This window comes from Loxodonta africana, chromosome 6 (genome assembly GCF_030014295.1).
Source record: "Loxodonta africana isolate mLoxAfr1 chromosome 6, mLoxAfr1.hap2, whole genome shotgun sequence".
In the NCBI taxonomy this organism is placed as follows: domain Eukaryota; kingdom Metazoa; phylum Chordata; class Mammalia; order Proboscidea; family Elephantidae; genus Loxodonta; species Loxodonta africana.
Window position 1 is genome coordinate 75,193,669 of NC_087347.1, and position 27,972 is coordinate 75,221,640.

The 27,972-nt window shown below is 41.1% G+C and overlaps 2 protein-coding genes across 11 annotated transcripts in view; one reads left to right on the forward strand and one right to left on the reverse strand.

The window, feature by feature from the left end:
- DCAF17 (DDB1 and CUL4 associated factor 17) overlaps nt 1-4,990 on the reverse strand; it is a 38,471-nt gene extending 33,481 nt beyond the window's left edge. For 4 of the 6 annotated variants that reach the window (XM_023542856.2, XM_023542855.2, XM_003405985.4 and 1 more), the window contains exons 1-2: nt 4,462-4,937; nt 3,956-4,059 (exon numbers count right to left, since the gene is read on the reverse strand). In XM_023542856.2, coding sequence (XP_023398624.1) covers nt 3,956-4,059; nt 4,462-4,653 — 296 coding nt within the window. In that variant the 5' untranslated portion in view covers nt 4,654-4,937. Of the gene's footprint in view, nt 1-3,955; nt 4,060-4,461 lie in introns of all 6 variants that reach the window. The other 2 variants (XM_023542857.2, XM_023542858.2) reach the window with 2 other exon arrangements.
- A 169-nt stretch (nt 4,991-5,159) lies between these two features.
- Nucleotides 5,160-27,972, forward strand: part of METTL8 (methyltransferase 8, tRNA N3-cytidine) — a 117,034-nt gene continuing 94,221 nt past the window's right edge. For 3 of the 5 annotated variants that reach the window (XM_064287005.1, XM_064287002.1, XM_064287001.1), the window contains exon 1: nt 5,160-5,429. The gene's annotated coding sequence lies outside the window, so the exon portion shown is untranslated. Of the gene's footprint in view, nt 5,430-16,758; nt 27,941-27,972 lie in introns of those variants that run through there. The other 2 variants (XM_064287006.1, XM_064287004.1) reach the window with 2 other exon arrangements.

Genomic DNA, 27,972 nt, shown 5'->3' on the forward strand with positions numbered 1-27,972 from the left:
GAAAATAAAACATTATTCTTCTTGATAACAAAGACAGTGTTTGCTCAGGTATGAGTGATTTTTTTCTATTCAGAGATTCTGAATATCTAAATACGATGTTATTTTGCTTTCCTTTTCTTAACTAAATGTTAACGTTTTTTTCCCATCACACAATTTATATTATATATCATGGGGGAGGACACCCTGGTGGCATAGTGGTTAAGAGCTACAGCTGCTAACCAAAAGGTAGGCAGTTTGAATCTACCAGGCACTCCCTGGAAACTCTATGAGGCAGTTCTACCCTGTCCTATAGGGTCTTTATGAGTAGGAATCAGCTCGACGACAACAGGTTTTTTGGAGGAAAAAACCTGAAAACGTAGTATATTAAAATAGTTTATAATACTATAAAACTACCAAAAATAACGACTTATTGACATTTTGGTACATTTCCTTCTAGGTTTTCATTATATGCATATTCCTACCTGAAAATTTTCCAAAATTGGATCATAACTGAATTCTTCTTACACCTCTAAATATTGAATATGAATATCTGTTAAAGTTTGTGGACTTCATATACTATTTTTTCAATATTTTGAAATGAAAATTTGTGAATAAAAAGGGGCCCAATGTTTTAGAATGAAAATTATTGAATTGAAAAAAAAATACTTAAGGTTTTTTCATTCCCAAATTGCCTTTTAGAAAGGTTGAACAAGTTTGTATTTCTGCCAATACTGAGCACTATCTTTTTAATGTGAAAAATAGTATCCTACCTTTAGTTTGTACTTCTTTGATTACTACTGAGATGTGATCATAAACCAAATCAAACCCATTGCCATCAAGTTGATTCTGACTCAAAGCGACTTTATTGGACAGAGTAGAACTGCCCCATGGAGTTTCTAAGGAGTGGCTGGTGGGTTCGAACTGCCGACCTTTTGGTTAGCGGCTGAGCTCTTAACCACTGTGCATTCTTTTAGCTGCTAAATTTTGAAAATAAAGCTACTATTGAAAGAGACACTATTCACCTTTACTATTCTTTCACTGATTCAAAGGTTGAAATAAACAGAATTTCACAGGAATTAAAGCAATCTCAAATGTGATTCTAACCTGTGGACTAAACACCTCTGAATGGCATGCTAAAGAAGTTCAAAATTAGATACTTTTGTGGGAAGAAAAAATCTGATCAATAAGTTAATTTGAGTTAAAAGGTTTTATTGGGCAGAAAAAAACATTTGAGAAGAGAGGGCACCCCTCTGAGGAGATGAACTCATCACATTACAATTTTGATCAGCTTATACACAGTTTAGGGGATTTTCCCAAAAGGAAATTTATAATGATTGTGTCACTCACTTAATCAGCAGGAGATGGCTTGGACTGGTTTACTAAGTGTTTGTGTCTGCATTCTATAGACTAGTTACGGTTTATCTAGTTAATTAAACTTTCCCCAGGACTGTCTGTATCGTGAGTTTTTAGTTTCTGTGAAAGATTAAGAGTTCAGTCTAAATGGGGGGGGGGGGGCGGGGGGGACCTTTTCTTTAACACTATTTATATTCCCCATTAGATCACAAATCAATACTGCTTACTCTGATTGGAAACCCTGGTAGCAAGCACTGTGGTTAAGGGCTACAGCTGCTAACCACAAGGTTGGCAGTTCGAATCCACCAGGTGCTCCTTAGAAACCATATGCGGCAGTTCTCCTCTGTCCTATAGGGTTGGTATGAGTCAGAATTGTCTTGATGACAATGGGTTTGGTTTTGGTTTTACTCTGATTAAAAAAATTTTTAATTAAAATGGGTACCTCAAATTGGGCAAGTTACAAATTGGGCATTAAATGATACCAAAGAATTATTGCTGATTTTGCTGGGTGTGATAATGACAATATGGTCATATAAGGAAATGCCCAGATTTCCACTTCCAGCATGACAGTGTGAGAAGCTCTGCAGATACACTCCCCAGTGAAAGATGGTGAAAATTATAAAAGAACAACCATTTAAAATCTCTGGAAATGGTCCTGGGGGCATATGGCAAATGAAGAAACATTTATTCAAGAAAATCTTGTAGAGTTTGGTAAGAATTATTAGAGTCTGTGGTATTTATTATTCTCCCTTCCTCCTCCTTCCCAGCTACCAGCTCAGTGAGACGGAAACTCCACTACAGACTGGTATAACCAAGACACAAGGCCCTTCTTCCCCCAACTCCCAGTTAGAGGGCTATCTTCCCAAGAGGGAAAGGATGACAGAATTTTTCATACTGCTTCCACCTATCTGCTACTGATGCTAAGTACCAAGGTACTGCAGCTGAGAGGTGGTGGTTCTCTTCTCCTGCCCAGCCCCCACTCATCACCTTTGTCCTGGCTTATAGGGCAGCTCCCATGCTGAGAAGACCTGCTATTTCCCCCACCCCCCACACCTAAACCAAAAGCTCAGTTCCTAGAATGGGAGTCATTCCAGAGAAATGAGCCACCAACCCTATCTCCAGCTCCAGAGCCTTGGCTCAGTTGCCGGGGGGAGAAGCAGGCCGTAAAGCAGATAGTTCCTAGCCGCTTCCCAGAAGAGGTGGCTTCATTTGCAATGGAGTGTGAAGTTCAACCCTGAGAACATGCTCAAGAACACTGGAGGCTGGGGGGAAAGGCAATTTGGAGGAGACTGGTAGATTAACGGAAACTCTGGTGGCGTAGTGCTTAAGTGCTACAGCTGCTAACCAAAAGGTCAGGAGTTCGAATTCGCCAGGCACTTCCTGGAAACTCTATGGGGCAGTTTTACTCTGTCCTATAGGGTCCCTATGAGTCAGAATCGACTTGACGGCAGTGGGGTTTTTTTTTTTGGTTTGGTAGATTAATTGGAGGTATACGTATATACACACACTGAAGTGTAGGCCGAGTAGTTTTCTGGAGAGAAACATTGAAAGAGAAAGGTGGGAGAAGCCCTCTTGGGGGCAAAACCTTAAACACTAACCTAAAAATCTATCCCTTTAAAACTACCCAAATATGATTGAATTAGGCTGTGGGTTGATTTATACCTCAGGGCATGGTTAAAACAAATAAGGCAATCAGCTGATAATCAGTGCAGATTAATGGCAAGGTATTTTTTTTTTTTTTTATAGTCAGGGAAACAAAGAGAGCCCTGCCAAAACCACTGTCATCCCAGGGTAAATGTTTAAGTATATACAAGGCTGTGCACCCCGAAGAGCAACACCAGAGTTTTAACACTTCCGGTAGGGATGGGGCTGGGACAGACTTCACTAAAATAATCCAGCCAGTCATTAAACAAGAAAATAACAAGCTCTAGGGGGTGGGGACTAGTACCCAGAGTTGCTACATTATCTAAAATGTTCAGTTTCCATTCCAACAAAATATTATGAAACATGCAAACAAACAGAAAAGTCTATAACCCATACTTCGGAAATAAAGTAGGCAGCAGAAACTGCCTGTAAGAGTGACCAGATGTAGGATTTAACAAAGACTTCAAAGTAGTCATTATAAATCCACCGAAAGAACTAAAACCCGTTGCTGTCTAGTTGATTTTGACTCATAATTAAAGAAGTAAAGGGAGGTATGACAACATCTCATCAAAAACAGAGAATATCAATAAAGAGATAACCCAACCCATTGCTGTCAAGTTGACTCTGGCTCATAGAGACCCTATAGGACAGAGTAGGACTGCCCCATAGAGTTTCCAAGGAGCACCTGGTGGATTTGAACTGCCAGCCTTTTGGCTCACAGCCGTAGCACTTAACCACTATGCCACTAGAGTTTTTGATAGAGAGACAGAAACTATAAAAAAAGAACCAAATGGAAATTCTGGAGTTAAAAAGTACAATAACTGAAATGAAAAATTCACTAGAGGGGCTCAGCAGATTTGAATTGGCATAAGATAGAATTAGTGAACGTACACTAACGTAGACATGTGGTTCTATAAAAATTAGAGTTAAGATAAAAAATGAAGGGCATCAAATAAAAAAAAAATTCACCAAAAGTTACCTGCTAACACAGCACCGATAATTGTCAAAATATATTCTTCCTCTCTCATAGGCTATAGGTGACTTGGAATGAGTTGTCCAAACATTCTTAAACTTAGTACTTTCCTGAAAGACACAATGGATTCAGGTTTAGGAAAGAACTCATAAACCTCTGCTGTGCACCATTTTTAAGTTGGACACCTAATTTTACAGTTTACAAAGTAATTTCGTGTATGTTACTTAAACACATTATTTCCGATTCCTTCTCACGCTGCGTTTATAATTTAAGTGGGGCGACCAACTTTAGATTGTTTTCAGGAAGACATAAAAGCTTAAAACTGAAAGCATCTGTAGTCCTTTTAATAGCTATTTACTAATCGGCCAGGTTCAGGGAATGTATTCCCCACCCCATCACATACGACTATCTTAAAAAGGGGCCCTAGTGCGTAAAAAACTGCACCCCAACAGGAAGCGGGACCACTGGTGCCCCGCTGTCCCTTGTTCCGCTCCCGGCCAGCAGGCGGTCACCTGGCACACGAGCATTCGCAGGATGCCCAGGTTCGTCCTCTGTACCACGCCTGCGTCGCGTGAAAAGCAGCCCAGCGCCCGGCGGCTCAGCAGGCGGCACACGTTGGGCTTGCGGGTCCTGCCCATGGAGGTTCGGGCGAGGCCACGGGCTTGACGGGGCGGGAGAGGGGAGTGCCCCTCACTCCTTCTCATGGAAGCGGCTGCTACCTTTGAACCTCAAGGCCCCAACTCCCTTCAGGGCCCAGGAAAAGCTGACACGGGTAGCCGGCTGGGGACACACGGAGGCCGGGAGAGAAAAGGATGAGTCGGCACCACCCTCTCGTCAGTAGCTCAGCCGCCGCCAAGCGCGGAGACAAGGGGAGGAAAAAAACGCCCCCTTCCCGGCCTGCTCCTGTTGCGGCTTCAACACTCGCCTGCTCCGAACCAGGCCGCGGACAATGCGACACATCCCTTACCGCGCGGCCTCCGAGGGCCGCTTCCTCACCGGGAAATGTAGTTCCCAGCGACCTCTTAGCGAGCCTGGTTTCTTCCCAGAACTACAATTCCCACAAGGCAATGGGGAGCGAGGTCTCGCTTCGGCCCCGCCTCCAGTCCGCTAAGGTCCAGCCTCTAGGCCCGCCTCTACGCGGTCCTCGCTCCTCGGCCTCGTGTTCGCCTCGTGGCCCCGCCTTCAACCCGCTGTGGCCCCACCCCGTCCCGCCTTCTCGGGTCGAAGGGAGGCTGCGCTGTTGGGCTGGCGTGCGTTTCCGGGATTGCACGCGGGCTCTAGGCAGATCTGCGAGCACTGTGCTGCCGCCTACTGTTCTCGGTTTCTTGAATGCACCCTGCACTCAGAGATCCATCCCTCACTTCCCCGATTCCCCCTACGCTTCTCAGGCCCCGACCTGCGTTCTGGGAGGCTGGGGCAGGGCGTCGGGGTGGGGGGCGCCGTGTCGAATGCGACCCCCAAGCAGCGCGTTGTGCTAAAGGTATGCCCCGTGGCTTTCCCTTCAGCCACACGTTTGACATTGTGGAGGAGATGGAGGGTTAAACATTTTGGGTCTACAAACTATGCTTTTGTATTATGGGTTAGTGATGGAAGATGCTGGCTTTCCCACCAAACTAGGATTGAATTACTCTTTCCCAGAGCAACCCCTCGCCCCCCTCCGCGCCCTTTTGTGGCCTGCGGGAACGCGGGCTGGTTTTGCGATAATCGTTGCATTTTCCTTCCTCTCGCTTCCATAGTTTTCCTTATAGGGAATAAAATATGAAATGTTTACATTCTTTTGGGACTACCTAAAATATTCCACTTTGGTTCTTCTAAGTAAAAGATGATGTATACTTTGTTAACTAGCTCTGCCTGTAGGTACAAAGTTCTCAGCACACTAAATTTTCAGTAATCTTGCACCAGATGTGACCCATTGCTTTGCTGCAAGTCCTTTGAAGTGCCATCTTTGCCTTTCCCACGGGGACTTGGCATGTTATCTCTTGTTCATAGGTGCCCAGCGAAAATTTGAGTGATCGTGGTCGCATCTGGCAGAGCACAAAGTACAATACTAGGTTAGTGCGTCTGGTCACAATTTAAGTGCTCAGTAACAATTTGCCGTATCCTTTTAACCCTGCTGGGTTTTTGCTGATTTTTCATGACTTATTTACAGGATACTTTTTTTTTTTATGGAGTACTTTGTATATTTTTAGAGAACCGTACAATAGTCAATTTGGTAGTTAATGAATGCAGTTGTCACTGAGAAAACTGGAACCCAGAAAAGATAACTGGATTTTCTTTGGTTGAAATGAAATTCAAATCATTACTAGATGGAATTCATCATCTCTTTTTCTCCTTCCCCTCCGCCCCCACTTGTTTGTGTTCTGTGGTCTGTATATCACCTAGTCACCAAGGGGAGAGTCATCCTGGATTCCCTCCTACCCTAACCCACGCCGGAGTTCTTTTGATTGTAGCTCTTATCTATCTCATTTCCATTTCCCCTGAGTAGTTTAGGGCCTCATCATTTTATCAAATTATTTAAGTAGCCTCCTAACTATTCTTTCTGTCTGTCTTGGCTACTTCCAATTTCAGCCCTCCACACGGCTGGCTGCCAGAGTGATTTTCTAAAGCACAAATCTGGCATTTCCCTTTTAAAATCTTTCAGTGGCTCCCAATCACCCATAGCAGTTTTTCTCAAACCCAAGTAGGTATTCAGGAGCCTCCATTGTTGACTTACAGTATTTCCTTTATGTTAAATATATGCAAATATAAAACTAGGTATAAAGGTCTTATATTGTAGCTTTGCGTTATTGTAGCTTTTACTAAGCTGTAACACCCAAACATTTAAAGTTAAATGAAGCAAAACTGTAAGATCAATAAAATTCAAATGAATGCTCATTCATTGTGACCATGAGACTGTTTTGCTGGACCTGAAGAGCTTAAAAAGTGAATCTATACTGTTCTCCATCAAATACCTTCCTTAGAGTAAGGCCAGTGTGTATCGCCTTGTGTTGAGAGATTACTCAATGCTTTCATGTCTTTTCTCAGTTTAAACCACTGCAAAACCTTCCTTTGTTAAATGTGTCATGATTTCGTTTGACCTTTACTTGTCAACATCATTTACATATCATAGTCACCTTTCTCATTAACCTCCATCAATAGAAATGGTATCACTTGTTTGCAAGGACACCGCTAAACACAAATGTGTGACTGAAATCTTGTGGCAGTACGCAATTATTAAGGTGGTCATTCAAATGATCCAGAGTATCTTTTAATTTTTTTTTCAGATTTTTATCAAACGGAAGATAAAAAGTTTCTCTTAGAGAAATCTCATAGCCTCTAGGATACATGTATGAATCCTTGGGGTTCTGTCAATCTTGTTTTGAGAACCACTGCCTTATAGGATAAAATCTGAATTCCTTAGGTTAGTATACAGGATACTCCATTATCTACATCCTGCACACGTTTTCAGCCTCATCTCTTCAACCATCCCTCACTGTTTGCTCTTGTGGTGCTGATATGTTTGCCCACTGTCTCAAGCCAACATGCCTTTACACTTGAAATTTCCTTTTTGGAACTCTCTTACTTTCTTTCTTTTATCTGTTATTTAAATATCTTAAAGACTCATCCCAGGTATCACAGTACCACTTGTAAACTTTTGGCATCTCCCATGTTAATCTGCATGTATTGGTTGTGGCACCATATTAGAATTGTCATTTGTCAAAATATTGGGCAAAATGTTAATTTGCTACTCAGTTTCTGCCCAGGATAGTTGGCCAACAAGCCTGGGGAGAAATTAATTCTACATGCTTTGTACATTGCTGAAAATGTGGTTAAGGCATATGTATGTTGAATGGATGAATAGCCTTCTCTAAAAACAGTATGTTTGAATGAATCTATTATCAACAGCTAAGTGCTTTCAGCATCGGTGCAGATTTAACCTACCCTTATTTCTTAAAACAGCTAAGTGCTTTCAGCATCGGTGCAGATTTAACCTACCCTTATTTCTTAAGTCAATAAGAAATCGCAATATTAACATAAAGATATAACTTTAAAATTTTAAATTCCCAACAGTTCCACATGTAAAGTAAGGCAGTTCTAGGGTTACAAGTGTCCGACTTACGGACAACTCGGACAACTTGTACTTGCCCTTTAATGTTACGTACATTGGCCCTCACTTTGAAATCACTGAACCAATCCCTGCTAGCAACCAATTTTTCAGCATAATCACCGTCGCTTGTTGCATGTGCAGCTTTTAAATCGTTGAAAAAGCTTTCAGCCTTTCCTTGGACTAAAGTAAGGCTAAGTAGGAACTGTATGCACCTGTTCTGACTTACCTACAAATTCTACTTACAGACCCAGGAACGGATCTCGTTTGTAACCCAGGGACTTCCTGTAGGTATTTTCCATTTGTTGAAGGTAAAGTAGATATCCCCAGTGCCAGTTCGGGATTTGGAATTGACTTCTCTCAGTTTTGGACATAGAACAAACATTGGTTCCTTTTTTTCATTTCTGTGTCTATGTGATGTTTACAGAATACTTAACCATCCTAGACATGATAGTTTAAAGAAAAGGAAGAGGAAATATGATTTCAGAAGTTAATAAGATGCTTTTCCTTCACATACTTTGTTTAAAGAAATATAACTGAATCAATACATAAAACACTCAGGTTATTAAACTTCAGCGTTTGTTCAGAGATGTTAGAGAAATTTGAACCAAGGTCACAGGAGGTCATTTATTCAACATGTAATTATCATTTATCTACAGACTGCTGGGAACTGTTTTGGTGTAAGATATAGCAGTGAACAGGATAGGCAAGGTCCCTACTTGGAGATAGACAATAAATAAGCAAGTAGGAGTCCCTGGGTGGTACAAACAGTTAATGAGCTTGCTGCTAACTGTAAGATTGGCGGTTTAAGTCTACTCAGGTGCCTCAGAAGAAAGGCCAGGTGATTCTACTTCCAAAAAATCATCCATTGAAAACCCTGTGGTGCACAGTCTGACACACGTAGGGTTACCATGAGTTGGAGTCAACTAGATGACAATAAATAAGTAGATTAAAGAACAAGACTTTCAGGTACAGGCAGTCCCTGGATTACGAACCAGATCCATTCCTAACTGTTTTTGAGTCGAATTTGTAGGTAAGTTGGAACAGGTGCATACGGATCTAATTTAGCCTTATATTAGTGCAAGAAAAAGGCTCGAAGCATTTTCAATGATTTAAAAAGCTGCATGTGCAGCAAGTGAATGTGATTGTGATGAAGACTTTGTTGCTAGTAGGGGTTGGTTCAGTGGTTTCAAAGTGAGGGCAAATTTACATAGCACTAAAGGGCAAGCATGAGTTGTCTTGTAAGGCAGACATTCGTAATCTCTAACCCACAAACTGCCTGTAGTGATAAGTGCTGTGAAGAAATAAAACAGGGTGATGTGCTAGAGTAGTTGGAGGACCTGCTTTAGTCAGGGTGGTAAGGGAAGGCCTCTGAAGAGGGAACTTTTGATTTGAGCCTTAAATGATGAGAAGGAGCCAATCTACAAATATCTGAGGTAAGAGTGGTCCAGGCACCCACTGAGGCTGGAGGAACCGCCAGACCTATTGCCCTGAGAAAATCTTTAAACCTTTAACTGAAATTGTTCTCTGAAGTCGTCTTTAAACTAAACAACAGTTTAGTTAGCTGAATTAGTAAAAAAATGTTCACCTTGAGCATTGTGCTGCTTTAAAGAATTAATTATATGAGATCAAATTGACGCTAAATGCAAATTGACCAAATTGACTGCAAAGTAACTATAAAGTATGTATGAGGAGTTTGTTACTGTTGCGTGTCTTTGAGTTGATACAGACTCATAGCAACCCTACAGGACAGAGTAGAACTGCCATTCAGGGTTTCCTAGACTGAAATCTTCACGGGAGCAGATCATCAGGTCTTTTCTCCCATGAAACTGCTGGTGGACCATCAACCTTTCAATTGACAGCCGAGTGCTTAACCAGTGTGCCACTAGGGCTTCTTGATGAGAGGTTTTGTTGTTAGGTACCGTTGAGTCAGTTCCAACTCATAGCAACCACAGGACAGAGTAGAACAGCCCCATAGATTTTCCAAGGAATGGCTAGTGGATTTGAACTGCCGACCTTTCTGTTAGCAGCCAAGCTCTTAGCCATTACGCTACCAGGGCTCCAGCGAGAAGTTTAGGGGGTAGTAAATCTAAGACGATGGCAATGAAACAATATGGGTAGAGACAGTGTAAAATGTGGCACAATGTGAAGAATGTAAGCAATGCCATTGAAATGTACTTGCAGAAATTGTTGAGTAAGTGTATGTTCTGCTGTGTACATTTTCACCAAAAATTTTTTGAAAAAGAGTGGTTTGGGCAGAGGAATCATTGAGTGCAAAGTCCCCAAGGCAATAGCAAGCTTGGCTTATTCTAAAACTATCAGAAGGCCATGTGGCTTTTTAGTGAGAAAGAGGGAATTGAAGTTGAGAGGTAAGCTGGGCCAAGTCACGCTGGGCCTGTGGGCCATGGTAAGGAATTCTGGAATGTATTCTGTTGTGATGGGAAGCCACGGGAGATTTTGAAGAAGGGGAGTGACATGATCTAAGTTGTCTTAGAAGATCATTATGGCTATAGTGTAGAGAATATACAGTCAGGGGGCAAGAATGGAACCAAGGAGACAGGTGGCTCCTGCATTGGTCCAGATAAAGGTTTTGGACTACGGAAGTAGCAGAAGAGGTGGAGAGAAATGAACAGATTCAGAATATGTTTTGGTTTAGTAGACAGGACTACAACTACCTGTCCTATAGTTGGACATGTAGATAGATATTAAGGATGAGGAAAAGAGAAGAATCAAGTAAAATCACAGTAAAACAAAATGCCAAAAAAAAAAAAAAAATCTCAAACTCCCCAAAAGAAATGAGAAGCAAGGCACTACTCATGCTGTAATGCCAATGAAATGATGCGTGAATTCTGTTAAATGTACATGTTAGCATCATAGCTGTTAGTGCTACAGAACATTAGGATCGATTCTGTGGCTGGAGCATGTGGAAAGAGTGGAACAAAATCAGATCCCAAAAGTAGGCAGGAACCAGAGCATGGGGAGCCATGGTAATATGATGGGAAAATCGTTAGAGTGATACTGTGTTCCCTTTTAAAAAATGGTTGGGTACAGCATCAGAAACAAGAGTGAAACAGGGAGACTGGTTAGTAGACAGTTGGCAGTAGCCCAGGTGAAAATCACTTTTGGGTTTATTTTAAAATTATTGAGCCTTTTGACCACAAATTTGGCTCTTATGTTTCTTTTTCTCTGTGTATTCTAATATTTGTCTGATGATATAGTAAGTACGTCCATATTCAAAGTCCCAAAAGATTTTGGTTTAAGGAATTGATAGTAAAGTTTTCAAACCATTCTTCTATCTTATTAGAAAAAGTATTTATTCAAAAGACTATGTACAAAGAGCATAATGTATAAATAACCAAAAACCCAAACTTATTGCCGTTGAGTTGATTCCAATTCATAGCGACGTTATACGACAGAGTAGAACTGCCCCATAGGTTTTCCGACCTATAATTTTTAGTGAAGCAGACTACCACATCTTTCTCCTGTGGAGTGGCTGGTAGGTTCGAACTGCAGACCTTTTGCAGACCCTTTTGAGCTCTTAACCACTGTGCCACCAAGGCTCCTTAATGTATAAATAATAATTATAAAATGAATACCCATATATCTGTTATCAGCTTTAAAACAAAACATAACAGAACATTACCTAAAACTTTCAAGACCCCTCTATACCCCTACCAGTTCCTGGACCCCTCCTTCCTCTTTGTATACATAACATATTGTTCAGTTTTGAATGTTTTTGAGCGTCATATGATGTGAATCATACTGAATGTATGTACTTCTCTACAACTTGCCTATTTTTTCAAGATTACACTTGATCTGTTCATTTATTTTTACTACTGTGTAATATTCCATTGTATAGATTTACTACAGTTTGTTTATCCATTTTCTACTGGCTGGGATTTTGTTATCTGTCAAGCTTTTCTACCTAGAAAAGTGCTGCTATAGGTATTCTTATACCTGTCTCCTGGTACACATCTTAAGGAGGGCATTAGTTTTCTATTGTTGTGTAACAAATTGTTGTTGTTGTTAGGTGCTGTCCAGGCTGCTCTGACTTATAGCAATCTTATGTATAACAGAACAAAATTTTGCCTGGTGCTGAACATCCTCATAGTCATTGCTGTGTTTAAGCCCATTGTTGCAGCTATGGTTTCAGTCCATCTCTTTGACGGTCTCCCTCTTTTTTGCTGACCCTCTACTTTACCAAGCATGATGTCTTTTTCTAGCAATTAGTTCCTGCTGATGATATGTCCAAAGTAAGTGAGACGAAGTCTCATCATCCTCATTTCTAACGAAGCATTCTGGCTGTGTACTTACTCCAGCGCAAATTTATTCCTTCTTCTGGCAGTCCATTGTATATTTAATATTCTTCGCCAACACCACAGTTTGAATCAGTCAGTTTGTCTTCAGTCTTCCTTTTTCATTGTCCAGCTTTCGCTTGCGTATGAGAAATGCAATTGAAAATACCATGCCTTCAGTCTTGATGACATAAAACAGCATGTATTTATTATCTCATAGTCCTGTAGATAAGAAGTCTGGGTTCTCTGTTCAGGTCTCACAAACCTGCAATTTTGTGATCAGCTAAGGCTACCATCTCATCCGAGACACGAGGTCCTCTTGCAGCCTCACCAGTTGTTGGTAGACTTCAGTTCCTTGCAGTTATAAGACTAACACTTACTTCCTATAGATCACCACTTTTTCCTGCCCAGCCCTCTCCACAACATGGCAACTTGCTTCTTCAAGGCTAAGATGGAGTCATATTAAAGTAACCTAATCGGGGAGAGATTATCCCACAGTATTCACAGGTCCTGTCCCTACATAAAGGGAGGCGATTATACATGGTATGTGGAGGGGAGAGGAACACTAACTCTGTCATGCATCAAGTTTACAAATATGGTTGGATCTATTTCTAGGCTCTGTTTTCTGCTCAGTTATAATTTTCTATCCTTGGGCTAATACTAGACCACTTAATAACTACACTTATAATAAGGCTTGGTAGCTGGTAGGGCAAGTCTTCACCTTATTCCTCTTCTTCAGGAGTATCTTACCTTTTTTTTTTTTTTTTGACTATTTGCGCTTTCATATATGTTTTAAAATCAGCTTAAATTCCACAGTTACCTTGTTGGGATTTTGATTCAGCATTAAATCTGTAATCAGTTTGAGAGAACTGATAGTGTCTTTACCATATCAAATTACCTGTCTATGAAGACTATTGTTAAGTGCGGACGAGTGGGTTCCAACTCAGAGCACGACCCTGTACAGGTACAACAGAAAGAAACACCATCTGGTCCTGCCTCATCCTAACAATCATTGTTATGCTTGAGACCATTGTTACAGCCACTGTGTCAAGCCATCTCGTTGAGGGTCTTCCTCTTTTTCGCTGTCCCTATACTTTACCAAGCATGATGTCCTCCTTCAGGGATTGGTCCCTCCTGATAAAATGTCCCAAGTATGTGAGACAAAGTCTCCCCATCCTTGCTTCTAAGGAGCATTCTACCTATACTTCTTCTAAGACTGTTATTCTGGCAATCCATGCTATATTCAATGTTCTTCACCAGCAACATAATTCAAAGGCAACAATTCTTCTTCGGCCTTCTGTATTCATTGTTCAGCTTTCACATGCGTATGAGGTGATTGAAAATACCATGGCTTGGGTCAGGAGCACCTTAGTCCTCAAAGTGACATCTTTGCTTTTTAAACACTTTAAAGAGGTCTTTTGTAGTAGATTTGTCCAGTGCAATACATGGTTTGATTTCTTAACTGCTGGTTCCATGGGTGTTGATTGTAGATCCAAGTAAAAAATCCTTAATAACTTCAGTCTTTTCTCTGTTTATCATGTTGCTTATTGGTCCAGTTATATGGATTTTTGTTTTCTTTATGTTGAGATACAATTCATACTGAAGGCTGTAGTCTTTGATCTTTATCAGTAAGTACTTAAGGTCCTCTTCGCTTTCAGCAAGCAAGGTTGTATCATCTATATATTGAAGGTTGTTTGTTAATGAGTTGTCTTCTATTCCTGATGCCACAATCTTCATATAGTTCACCTTCTTGGATTATTTGCTAGCATACAGATTGAATATGATGAAAAGATACAACCCTGACATATACCTTTCCTGACTTTAAACCACACAGTATCCCCTTTTTCTGTTTAAATGACTGCCTCTTGGTCTATCTACAGGTTCCTCATTAGCACATTTCTAGAATTCCCATTCTCCTCGATGTTATCCATAATTTATGATGATCCGCACAGTTGAATGCCTTTGCGTAGTCACTAAAACACAGATAAATTTCTTTCTGGTATTCTCTGCTTTCAGCCAATATCCATCTGACATAAGCAGTGATATCTCTGGTTCCAAGTCCTCTTCTGAATCCGCCTTGAACTTCTGGCAGTTCTCTGTCAATGTATTGCTGCAACCACTTTTGAATGATCTTCAGCAATTTTACTTGTGTGTGACATTAATGATATTGTTCGCTAATTTCCATATTCTGTTGGATCACCTTTCTTTGGAGTGAACGGAAATATAGGTTTCTTTCAGTGGGTTGGGCAGATAGCTGTCTTCCAAATTTCTTGTCATAGACGAGTGAGCACCTCCAGCGCTGCATCCGTTTGTTTTAAAACCTCTCAAGTGGTATTCTGTGAATTCCTGGAGCCTTGTTTTTCACCAATGCCTTCAGTGCAATCTGGCCTTCTTCCTTCAGTACCATTGGTTCTTGATCATATGCTACTTCCTGAGATGGTTGAATGTCAACCAGTTCTTTTTGGTATAGTGACTCCGTATTTCTTCCGTCTTCTTTTGATGCTTCTTGCATCGTTCAGTATTTTCCTAGTAGAATCCTTCAGTATTGCAACTCCAGGCTTGAATTTTTAATTCAGTTCTTTCAGCTTGAGAAATGCCAATCGTATTCTTGCTTTTTGGTTTTCTTACTCTACGTCTTTGCACATGTCATTATAATACTTTGTCTTCTTGATCCACCCTTTGAAATCTTCTCTTTGACTCTTTTAGTTCATTATTTCTTCCATTCACTTTAGCTACCCTACCATCAAGAGCAAGTTTCAGTCTCTTCTGACATCCATTTTGGTTTTCTTTCTTTCCTGTATTTTTAATGAACTATTGCTGTCTTCATGTATGATGTCATTCCACAACTCATCTGGTCTTTGATCATTACTGTTCAATGCATCAAATCTATTCTTGAGATAAAGAATATATATCACTCCTTTTATTTAGAACTTTTTTAATATCTCTCAATGAAGTTTTATGATTTTCTCCTTAAAGGATTTACATATTTTACGACTTCCTATGTATATTATATGCAGTGTTGTAAATGGTATATTTTTAAATTAGATTTTCTAATTATTTCTAGTATGTAAAAATGCAATTAACTCTTTTTGTATGTCGACTCAGCAGCCTTGCAAATTTTTCTTTTTAATAGTAATAATTGTCATTTGTTTTTTTTAAGGTGAATGAGATTGAAGTTCATCAGATTTTTTTTTAATGCAAATAATCATATCCTCAGCAAATTTTGAGAGTTTCATTGCCTCCTACTCACCATTTTCCCTTTAATTTATTTTCTTACTGTGCTGGCCAGTACTTCCAGTGTATTGTTGAATAGAACTAGTGATAGTGGACACCTTTGTCTTATTCATGTGTATAAAGGAAATACTGCTAATGTTTCACTATTAACACTGTAGGTTTTTGGCAGCTACCTTCATGTGGTTAATGAAATTCTCCTCCACTTTGCATTTCCTAAAACTTTTGTTTATTTGATTTTAAATCATGAATGGGTGTTGAATTTTATCAAATGCTTTTCTCTATCTACAGAGGTAATCAGATTTTTTTCCCTTTAATCTGATAAAGTGATGAATTATATGAGTATATTTTCTAATGTTAATTCAAACTTGAGTTTATTTAGATAAGCCCTTGTGGTATGTTTTGTTTTTTACATGTTGTGGGATTTGAGCAGCTGATGGCTTCAGTGCTCATTCAGTTCTTTGGACTTTTGTTAGCTTTTGGTCTCTGAGGATTTCTTTTTTTTTCTTGCTGGCTCAGTGATGCGTTTAATAACTCTTTCATTACCATTGCCATAAGTGATTTGTCAGCAACTTTTTATGCCTGTGGGCTTCGTTGGCAAGGCATTATTCTGGTTCTAATGCATTTAGTGAGAGGTAGGTCCCTTTGAAATGGGTAAAGCTCAGCAGACTGGACTGGGAGCCTCATTGTTGTATAGGTTGACCATTTTATTAGGTGATGCTTCTCGGATGTGTTAGTTTTGTAGACTTTTGGCTTTTTTTCATTTATTTCTGTGAGATAAAGCTTGCAAGCATAATTATGGCTTTCCTGTGTGATAGTTAGAGAGCCCTGATGAGTTTGTTTTGGAAAGGCGCCCACGATAAATTATACCTCTAGTTTGCATTGGCATACTGTCATGCCACAGATCGGTGGCGCCACGATGCTACTAGTCTCATTGGCAAATTGTATTGCCAGATCATATTTCTCCAAGTGCATACTCAGCAACCAAAAGTTTAAACACACTCAATTCGTAAGTATGCATTCCAAAACTGAAAACACATACCATCAAAAAAAATTTTTTTTTAAATAAAAAACTTCATAACGGAAGGGTTTTAACATGATATACACGTGTGTATGTGTATACATATATATATATATATATAGAAAACTCTAATAGGGCAGTTCTACTCTGTCCTATATGGTCGCTATGAGTTGGAATCGACTCAACAGCACTGGGTTGGTTTACTGGGTATACATATTTAAATGTATTTATCCAGACTTTTAGGGCATTTTATAATAGAAAGAATTTTAAGGTGTCAGATTCATCAAATTACCTGGAATTCCTGAAACTGAAATTCAGCTTTCTTATATTTTGGGGTAAATCTTCGTGTTAGCTTTATGTAAGTTTATGATTTAAATGGTCACTTACCACCATTTCTCTCTTCTCTTCTTCCTCTTGTTCCTATTCACAGCTTCCTCCCCTCCCTACTGCAACAAGGAAGCAGAGTTGTATCGTGGAAAGAGCATCATCATACAGGGAGTCCAAGGCATAAGTTCTAGTGCCAGCATCACCACTTAGTGAGGTCTTGACCAAGCAAGCCACTTATTCTCTCTGAGTTCAATCATCTGCTCAGTGGAAATACTCAGGATTGAAGTGAGAATCACACAAGTCATAAATGTGAACGTGTTTTGTAAATTGTAAGAGGAAAGGATTAGTGGCAACGATAATTGAGTACATTCTCTGTTAGGAAAATGCAACAGGGGTCTTAGGGAGAAGGAAGAGTTGATTAGGTGAAGCACAATGGGGATTTTTTAGGGCAGTGAAACTATTCTGTATGATACTGTAGTGGTGGATACATGATAGTATACATTGTCAAAACACATACAACTTTACAGCACAAAGAATGAGCCTTAATGTATAAAATTTTACAAGTTTATTTAGGACATAGAAGGAGGATCCCAGAATGGAATGCAGACTATGACAAAGAAGTCTGTTTTATAAATGTTTGAAACAGCCTCACTGACGGGGGTGAGCAGAAAATGTGCAGACCTATGTAACTATGGAAATGAGTGGAGTCTGTAATACTAAAGGAACAACTACACATAAGCACTGTACCCTGGTTGGTTGGTAAAGTTGTTTCCCACAGGAGTACAGTTAACAATTCTGAAATCACTATATACTTGTATAGTAATTGAACAATTGCTACATGCGTGATGAATGGTAGGGGCCACGTTTCTTAATGTTGTAGTGGGAGGATACAGATAAGCAAGAGAGAAAGGCTAGGATGATCCATGTGAACTATGAACTTGTGTTTAGCTAAATATAGATAAAGATGGATACGTATAATAATGTTTATAGGTGGTATGCTGGGTTCTCTAGAGGAGCAAAACCAGTGAAGCATATATATAAATATATACGTAGAGAGTTTAACTTCAAAGAAATGGTTCATGTAGTTTTGGAGCCTGGCAAGTCTCAAGTCCATAGGTCTGGTATCAGGGTGGAAGCTTCTCCTGACTCACGTGGTTGCAGGCGCTGACAAATCCAAAATCAGCAGGTTAGACAGCAGGCTGCTGGCTCACAGGACTGTGGGAGCTGTAAATCCCAAAATCTGCAAGTCAGACGACAGGCTGCTGTCTCAAGTCCCAAGAACAGGAGGTCAGAGGATGACAAGTTGAATGTAGGATTGAGAAGGCAATATATTGGATGCAGGCCACGCCCCCAATGAAACATCCCTTTCAGCTGATTGGCTGCTCACATCAGATCACAAAATGGAGGATGATTACATAATATCTGCCAAACCACTGAGAATCATGGCCTAGCCATGTTGACTCTTAACCTTAACATCACAATCCACCCCTTGTCAACTTGGCACCTGTACATGTCTCCTTAAACTACATGTAGTCTCTGAATAAAGGCAGTTATAAACTCATACCTATATCTAACATGATACAAGTAACATGCACACAACTGAAAAAGCGCTAGCCCCATTTATATCTTGTATTTTATAAGTAATGGAGTAAAGGGAGGGGGGATAAAGATATTTGTGTATATATATATATCTCAAATTCAGGGTGTCAGCTCCAGGGGAAGGCTTTTTCTCTTTGTTGGCTCTGGAGGAAGGTTCCTTGTCCTCAAACTTCCCCTGATTGAAGAGCTTCTCAGGCACAGGGACCCCAGATCCAAAGGACGTGCTCTGCTCCTGGTGCTGTTTTCTTGGTGGAATGAGGTCCCCAACTTGCTGCTTGCTTCCCTTTTTATCTCTTGAGAGAGAAAAGGTGGGGCAGGCCACACCCCAGGGAAACTCCCTTTACATTGGATCAGAGAGGTGATGTAAGAGTGATGTTACAATCCCACCCTAATCCTCTCAACATAAAATTACAGTCACAAAATGGAGGACAACCACCCAATACTGGGAATCATGGCCTACCAAGCTGATACACACATTTTTGGGGGGACATAATCAATCCATGACATTCCACCCTTTGGCACCCAAAAAATCACATCCTCACAGCATGTAAAACCTAGTCACCCCATCATATCATAGCAAAAGTCTAAACTCTAAGTCCAAAATCCAAAAATTCCTCTTCATCTGTGAAATCTAGAATACAAGTTATCTGCTTCCAAGGGTATAATGGCAGAACAGCCAAAAGCTAGACATTTCCGTTACAAGTGGGAAAAACTGGAGGAAAAGAAGGGATAACAGGCACCAAGCAAGTCCGCAGAACACATTACATTAGCCCTCAAAGCTTTGAAAATAATTCTCTGTTCCCTGAGACAATTTACACAATGGCCCTGCCTTCTAGCCTCTAGGTATTGGCCACACTCTCCAGATTCTGAGTGGAGGCCCCGGACCCTGGGCTTCAGCTCTGCCTTCCAGGCCCACTGGGACAGCACGTCTGCTCCCTCAGCTTTAGGTGTACAATTCTCATAGCGTGAGTGGCAGCTCCACCCTTAGAAACACCAGAGGCCGTGGCTCCACCCTTTGAAACCCCTGAGGTCATGGCCATACCTTTTGAGATTGAGGCAGCTCAGCTTCTTGTGGTCTCTGTCTCTTTAGCTTCTGTTTCCTGATTTCTTGGCGTTTTTTTTTTTAGGCTCCTTGGGTCTCATGCCCACATCTGCCCTGCTGGGGCAAGTGTTCCAAAGCTCAGTAGCTCCACTGATAAGTGCCTGAAGGTGTCCCACTCTGCCAGGAAGCCTCCTGCACTCAGCTCTCTCGCTCTGTGGGTTGGCTCCAGCACCATCTCGTGCTGGTCTCCTGATTCTGCGGCTGCTGGTTCTCTGCTGTTGCTGCTTCTCTGCTACCGCAGGTTCTCTGCTGTGCTGGTTCTCTGCTGCTGTCGCAACTCTATCCATTCATAGTTTCAAAACCACTTCCACATTTTAGGTATCTATTAGAGTGGCACCTCACTCTCGGTACCAAATTCTGTCTTAGATATCTAGTGCTGCTATAACAGAAATACCACAGGTGGATGGCTTTAACAAAGAGAAATTTATTCTCTCACAGTCTAGTAGGTTACAAGTCCAAATTCAGGGTGTCCTCAAACTTACCCTGGTCGAGGAACTCAGGCGCAGACACCCTGGGTCCAAAGGATGCGCTCTGCTCCCGGTGCTGCTTTCTTGATAGCGTGAGGTCCCCAGCTCTCTGCCTGTTTCCCTTTCCTTTTATTTCTTGAGAGATAAAAGATGGCACAGGCCACACCTCAGGGAAACTCCCTTTACATTGGATCAGGGAGGTGACCTGAGTAAGGGTGGTGTTACAATCCCACCCTAATCCTCTCAACGTAAAATTACAATCACAAAATGGAGGACAACCACCCAATACTGGGAATCATGGACTACCAAGTTGATAAACACATTTTTGGGGGGACATAATTCAATCCATGACAGTATATGTATATATATAGATAAATATATAGATACATAAATTGTGGCCATCGAGTTGATTACAAGTCATAGTGACCCTATATATATACATGTATATGTATATATTTATCAACCTCGTGGGTTGACCCAAACCTTCATTCCAGAAGAGTCTGGACCATTACTAGTCATGTTGACATTGGGTTGCTGTAGTTTCCCATCGACTTTAATCATAGGACGTGGTAGTACTAAGAGATGTCCTATGGGATATTCTGTATTCCAGACATGCTCTTCTTTACTTCCATTATGTAATATCAGTGCTATTTCTCCTTGGTAATCAGAATCAATCATACCAGCCAATACAGTAACTCCCTTCTTTGCCTATTGGTCCAGAAGCATGAGGAACCCAAAGTGGCTGGGTGGCATTCTTAATTTCCAGTTCAGTGGAATCAGTGTTTTGTCTCCTGGTGGGAGCATTCCTCCCTTTGTAACTAAGACCTCTAGATCTGCAGAGCATAGGGTTGTGGGGACAGGAAGCAAAAATTTTTTGAGTGGATCACTAGAGGTAATAGTGAGTGGTGTCACCTCCATTTCTACCCCTTGATTCTTGGACCCATGAATCCTGGCTATGGGAGAAGCAGCACCATGTATTGGATGCTATTTTAGAGCATATACAGCCTATGGAAAACATTGCCCCAGCTGTGCAAGGTATTGCCACCTAGCTAGTACTTTAGTTGTGTCTTTAGAAGACACAATTTCATCATTCTATCAAGCCAGCTGCTTCAGGATGATGGGGAACATGGTAAGACCAATGAATTTCATGAACATGGGCCCATTGCCGCACTTCATTTGTTGTGAAGTAACTCCCTTGATCTGAGGCAATGCTGTATGGGATGCCATGATGGTGGATAAGGCATTCTGTAAGTCCACAGATGATAGTTTTGGCAGAAACATTGCATACAGGGAAGGTAAATCTGTATCCAGAGTAAGTGTCTATCCAGTTAGAACAAAACACTACCCTTTCCATGATGGAAGTGGTCCAGTGTAATCAACCTGTCATGAGGTTGCTGGCTAATCACCCCTAGGAATGGTGCCATAATAGGAACTCAGTGTTGGTCTCTGGCATGCTGGTAGATTGGCACTCAGCAGTGGCTGTAACCAAGTTGGCCTTGGTGAGTGGTAGTCTGTGTTGCTTAGCCCATGCATAACCTCCATCCCTGCCACTGTGGCCACTTTATTCATGAGTCCTTTGGGTAGTGACAGGAGTGGCTGAGGAAAGAGGCTGACTGGTATCCACAGAACACCTCATCCTATCCACTTGAGTGTTAAAATCCTCCTCTGCAGAGGTCATCCTTTGGGAGCACTGCCATGAGACACAAGTATCTTCAGTTCTTTGGCCCATGCAGAGAGGTCTGTCCATATGCCTCTTCTTCATACCTCCTTGTCACCAATTTTGCACTCATGTTCCTTCCAAGTCCCTGATCATCCAGCCAAACTATTGGCCACAGCCTATGAATCAGTATACAGTCGTACATCTGGCCATCTCTCCTTCCAAGCAAAATGAACAGCTAGGTGCTGTGCTTGAAGATCTGCCTACAGGGAGGATTTCCCTTCACCACTGTCCTTTAGGGAGGTCTCAGAAAGGTACCTGCATATCAAGGCCATAGGTGCAGACTGGGAGATGGAAGGTAACATGATGGGAGTGGGTACCTTGGGCACTTGGACCACTTCCTTATGTAGCATACTTGTGCCTTCAATTCCTGCTTGAGCCTGACCTCGTTTATACCACTTCCTTTTAATGACGGAGTGCTGCTGTGCACGTCTAACTTTATGACTCTGTAGGTCAGACAACACCTAGTTCATGATGGGCAGCTTAGGCCTGGTGGCCCATGGTTAAGCATTTGGTCTCTACTGAGGCCCAGTAACAAGGCAAGAACTGTGTCTCAAAAGGAGAGTAGTTATCTGCAGAGGATGGCAGAGCTTTGCTCCAGAATCCTAAGGGTCTGTGCTGTGATTCACCAATAGGGGCCTGCCGAAGACTCAAAACAGCATCTCTATCTGCCACTGACACTTCCAGAACCATTGAATTGGCTAGATCATATACCGCAAGTGGCAGAACAGCTTATGTGGCAGCTGAACCTCTTGCAGGGCCTTCTCTTGTTCTAGGCCCCACTCAAAACTAGCAGCTTTTTGAGTCACTTGATAACAATGAGGGATTGTTACCTCTAAAATCCAAAGAGGCCAAGCAGGCACTGTACCTCTTTTTAGTTGTAGGAGGGTTGGGATGTAACAACTTAGGCTTCATGTTAAAAGGAGTGTCTCGACATGCCCTACACCACTGGATCCCTAGAAGTTTCACTGAAGTGGAAGGCACCTCAATTTCCCACCCTCTAGCACACAGCTGTCTCAGCAGTATGTCCAGAGTCATTGATACTTCTTCCCTACTAGGCCCAGTCAACATAATGTCATCAATGTAATGGACCAGTGTGATGTGTGATGTTTTGTGGGAAGGAAAGACGATCAAGTTTCTTGCAGACCAAATTATGACACAGGGCGGGAGATTTGATACAGCCCTGAGACAGGACTCTGAAGGTATGTTACTGGCCTTGCCAGCTAAAGGCAAACTGCTTTTGGTGTTTCTTCGAAACTGGAATCGAGAAACAGACATTGGCCGGCTCAATAGCTGCACACCAGGTACCAGGAGATGTATTAATTTGCTCAAACAATGAAACCACATCTGGAACAGCAGCTGAAATTGAAGTCACCACCTGGTTAAGTTTACGATAATCCACTGTCATTCTCCAAGATTCATCTGTTTTTTGCACAGACCAAATAAGCTAGTTGAATGGGGATGTGGTGGGAATCACTACCCCTACACATCCTTCAGGTCCTTGATGGGGGCACTAATCTCTGAAACCCCTCCAGTAGTGTGGTATTACTTTTGGTTTACTATTTTCCTAGGTATGGGTAGTTCTAATGGCTTTTCCTTGGCTTTTTCTACCATAATAGCCCTTACTTCAAGTGTCAGGGATCCATTGTAGGGGTCCTGCCAGTTGCTCAGTATATCTATACCAATTATGCATTCTGGAAGTGAGGAAATCACTACAGGATGGATATGGGGACCCACTGGACTCATTGTGAGGTGGACCTGACCTCTATATAGTGGGTCACAGTGACATTTTGTGTCTCCTGGAATTAGTTTAGAGCCAGTACCCAGTAATCCTCGAAAAGTCTGATTATTTCCTTTCTCTAGTGAACAGTCACTCTTGTAAAAGCCCATCTATGGATCCTTTCGTGGGAGGCTGGGAGAGAGATTAACAGTATAAATTTTTGGTACTGCAGTGGGGTTCTTCCTCAAAGGGATGAGGCTTCCCCGTAACCTGGCTCAAGTCTGGGAATTGATTGAAGGGCCTTGACTGTCTCTTATGGCAATTCAAGTTAAACTGCCATTCACTTGACCTAGAATTCTTTGGCTTGTACAGAGCAAGTAAGTATTTACTAGATTTCCCATCTGTTTCACTCCTAGGGATGGCATGACTAAGTAACCAATGTCATAAGTCCATATGAGTCACTCTTTTTACTGCATTGACTCTGCTGTCCATTACAGTAACCATGCCCACTTGGTCTTTGCCGATTAAGTGCTGCCATTTGGCCCCTACTACCACTGAGTCTAATCAGCCCCATTGTAGTTAAAGCAATTCCCACTGTTAAATCTGACTTACATAAAACAGCAATCGCAGCAGTCTTCAAGGATGCTGGGGCTCCCTTCACAAGTGTATTTCTCACTGTTGTGGTAAAAGATGTGTCCTCTGGGCACTTTGTGGATGGGTCTGTGGCTCCAACCTGATAAAAACACTCTAACATGCCAATTTCCCTAAGCATTTGGTATCTTTTAAGGCAGGTCTGGCATTTCAGCTTGATTTATTGTAGGCCTCTGTTTAATCCATGCTTCATTAAACCAACCAAATAAACTATTAGATCCTTTTCTAACTTATCAAGCTGAAACATTGAATGAAGAACCTGTGCTTAGAGGGCCCATATCAATAAACACAGACTGATCCAATTTTATGTTCCTTGCACCATTATCCCACACCGTTAATAACCATTCTCACACATATCCCCAGGCTTCTGTTTGTATATATTAGAAAAATAAAGCAGTTTTCTTATAGTTCAGAAAGTAATGAAAGTACACCTAAAAAACCCCACAATGATGGGGGTATGTCAAAGGAACACAAGAGCCAGTTGAAAGAGCTCCCAATGGCTAAAGCAGAGCAGTTTGAACATCAAAATAAAGTAGTATTGTATTATAACCCAAAGTATAAAATAAATATCCATGAGTCCATAATAATATAAATTACTGAATAAACAAATGTGGGAAAAGAGACAAATCTTCCATGCAGAAGTGACTCATAACTCCCCATTCCTTAAGTGTGGGCTGTGCATAGTGACTTCCTTCCAAAAGTAATTTATGGAAGGGGGGAAAAGGGCCTAACTCCACAGTGGAGAAACCTGAGACACTACCTCAGCCAGAGATCAAGATCAAGATCCAGTGGTGATAATCATGTTGATAGGATGTACCTTTGGTAAGATGTGATGAGAATGACATTTTACCCCTGAAGTTTTCCTCTCCAGTCTAATCATGAGAACAACATTGGACAAAATCAACGTGAGAGACATTCTACAAAAATACTTGACCAGTACTCCTCATGTTATTTTACTTGGATTTCATTTTCCTTGGACCCATAATCAACATCCATGAAAGCAGCAGTCAAGAAATCAAGTGACGTATTGCATTGGGCAAATCTGGTGCAAAGACCTCTTTAAAGTGTTGAAAAGCAGAGATGTCACTTTGAGTATTAAAGTGCACCTGACCCAAGCCATGCTATTTTCAGTCACCTAATATGCACACGAAGGTGGACAATGAATGAGGAAGACAGAAGAAGAATTAATGCATTTGAATTGTGGTGTTGGTGAAGAATATCGAATGTACCATGGACTGCCAGAAGAGCAAAAACAAATCCGTCTTGGGAGAAATACAGCCAAAATTTCTTTAGAAGCAAGGATGGCGAGACTTTGTCTCATGTGCTTTGGACATGTTATGAGGCGGGACCAGTTCCTGGAGGAGGACATTTGTGTTTAGTAAAGTAGAGGGTCAGTGAAAATGAAGAAGAACCTCAACAAGATGGATTGACACAGTATCCGCAACAACGTGCTCAAACATAGCAATGATTGTGAGGATTGTGCAGGACCAGGCAGTGTTTCATTCTGTTGTACGTAGAATCTCTATGAGTCAGAACCAACTCGATGGCACCTAACAATAACAACAACCACAGTACTCCTCGAAACTGTCAAGATCATCAAAAAAAGGAAAGTCTAAGAAACCCTCAGAGCCAAGGGGAGCTTAGGAGACATGATGACTAAATGTAATGCGGTGTCCTGGGTGGGATCCTGAAACAGAAAAAGGACATTAGGTAAAAACTAAGGAAATATGAATAAAGTATGGACTTTAGTTAATAATAATGTATCAATATTGGTTCATTAATTGTGACAAATGTACCATATTAATGTAAGTTGTTAATGATAGGAGAAAGTATGGGGCATCTATATGATATTCACAACTTTTCCGTAAATATAAAAATGCTGAATTTAAAAAACAGCTATATAGGCAGCATAGCTTAGTGCTTAAGAAGATAGATGAACTCAAGGGTTAAACTCCCTGGGTTCAGATCTCACACTTATCACTTACTAGCTGTGTAACTCTGGTTACCCAAAGTAACTAGAGTTATTTAACTTGTCTTTGCCTCAATTTTGTTATGTGTTAAATACGTTCTTGGGGGGACTAAATGAGTTGATACATAGAAAACACTTAGAGCAATATATGGCCCATAGCAAACCAAAAAAACCCAAACAAGTAGTAAAATTGAATTGATTCTGACTCATGGTGACCCTGTGTATATTAGAATAGAACTGTGCTCTGTAGGATTTTCAGTGCCTGGTTTTTCAGAACTAGATCATCAGGGCTTTCTCCCAAGGCACCTCTGGGTGGATTCAAGCCTGCAACCTTTCAGTTAGTAGCTGAGCATGTTAACCATTTGCGCTACCTGGGGACATACTATATATAACTAATTGATTCCCCCCCCCCCCTTTTTTTTAATCATTGCTACCTTGCTGTTTAGTTTTGGGGCCTTTGTGATTATAGCTGTATTTACTGTCTGCTTTGGCATAATGATTTTTATCTTGGCACTACAGTAGAGCAGTATCCATAATGCTTTGTTCATAAGGGGGAAAATCATCAAGATTGTAAAGATTTAAAAGGAAGCAGGACAAGAACTTGAGAATTCCCAGCCCAGATGCGTATACAGTGTTGACTGAGTGAAGATAGAAGCCACAGAGCCTGATAATTCACTTTTTATGGGCATAGACATGCCACACATAGAAATTCTGTGATTAACTTTATTCCATTTTTAGTAGGCTCTTGTAGGAAATTATGATTTCCGCTCCCCTGTTAAACTGATGTTCTTTAAAGGCAAAGCACAACCCCATCATGCAAGCTCCTGAGATCTGGGGTTCAGCATCTGAAATGTTGGTGATATTTGAAAGAAAAGTGGAATGTATTATAGAAACATTTTTTAGGTCTTTTACCTCTCTGCCTAAAATCCAACTAAGTCTTTAGAAAACTTCCTATAGATCAGCATCTGAGCTGGCATAGTATACTGAATAGAATATAGAATTTGGAGTCAGGAGGCCTCTGTGGAGTCTGGACTACTTGGTAGCTACGTGATTGAGGCGACTCATGTAACCTCTTTGAACCTCAGCTCCGGCATCTGTAAAATAGTGATAACAGAAATGCTTGTCCTGCCTTTTTCCCTTCTCGCTGACTTACAGGATGATCATTGTGAGGATTAGGTGTGAAAATAAGTGTGAGAGCTTTTTGTAAGTTGTAAAATCTGTACAAATATTACTTGTTTTAGTGATTTTCGGGTTTTCAGCAATAGTAAAACTCTAATGGAGCTTTATAGTCATATTAAGTGTTGCAGTCATCTGAATACCTTTACTTGTTTATGAAGTAATAAAATGAAATCATTTGAATTTAAAATGCTTTTGATGGAATATTTTCTCACAACACTTCAGTTTTTATAATGTTTTCCTTTGGTGTAACAAAGGAAGGCATTGTTTCAGTCTGGAATTGTCTCTTTCAGGTGGCAGTTTGAGAAAATGGTTCCCAGATTTCTCACTGAAATTAACTATATAGAGAACACAAAAGTGTGTCCCTGTGATTTGTGAAGTTGTCTCCTTTGGACACAGGCTCTCTTGTCCTTGTGTGGAGCTGACCAGCAGAGGGAGCACGAGCTTTCCCAGGAACTGGCTTCAGCCTGTAGGCTGGGCAGGCCTGATTGGTGCCATCTGTGTTTGTCGTCTGATAATTAACAAGGACTGTGAATGAAGAGATTCTGGTGGATCAGAAACACAGTTACCTAATGGAACGGGAGAGCAGACATAATGCCAAACAGCAGCATACCAAGTACCTGCCATAGTAGGTGAATAGGAAGTTTCTGGATAACTTGAATTT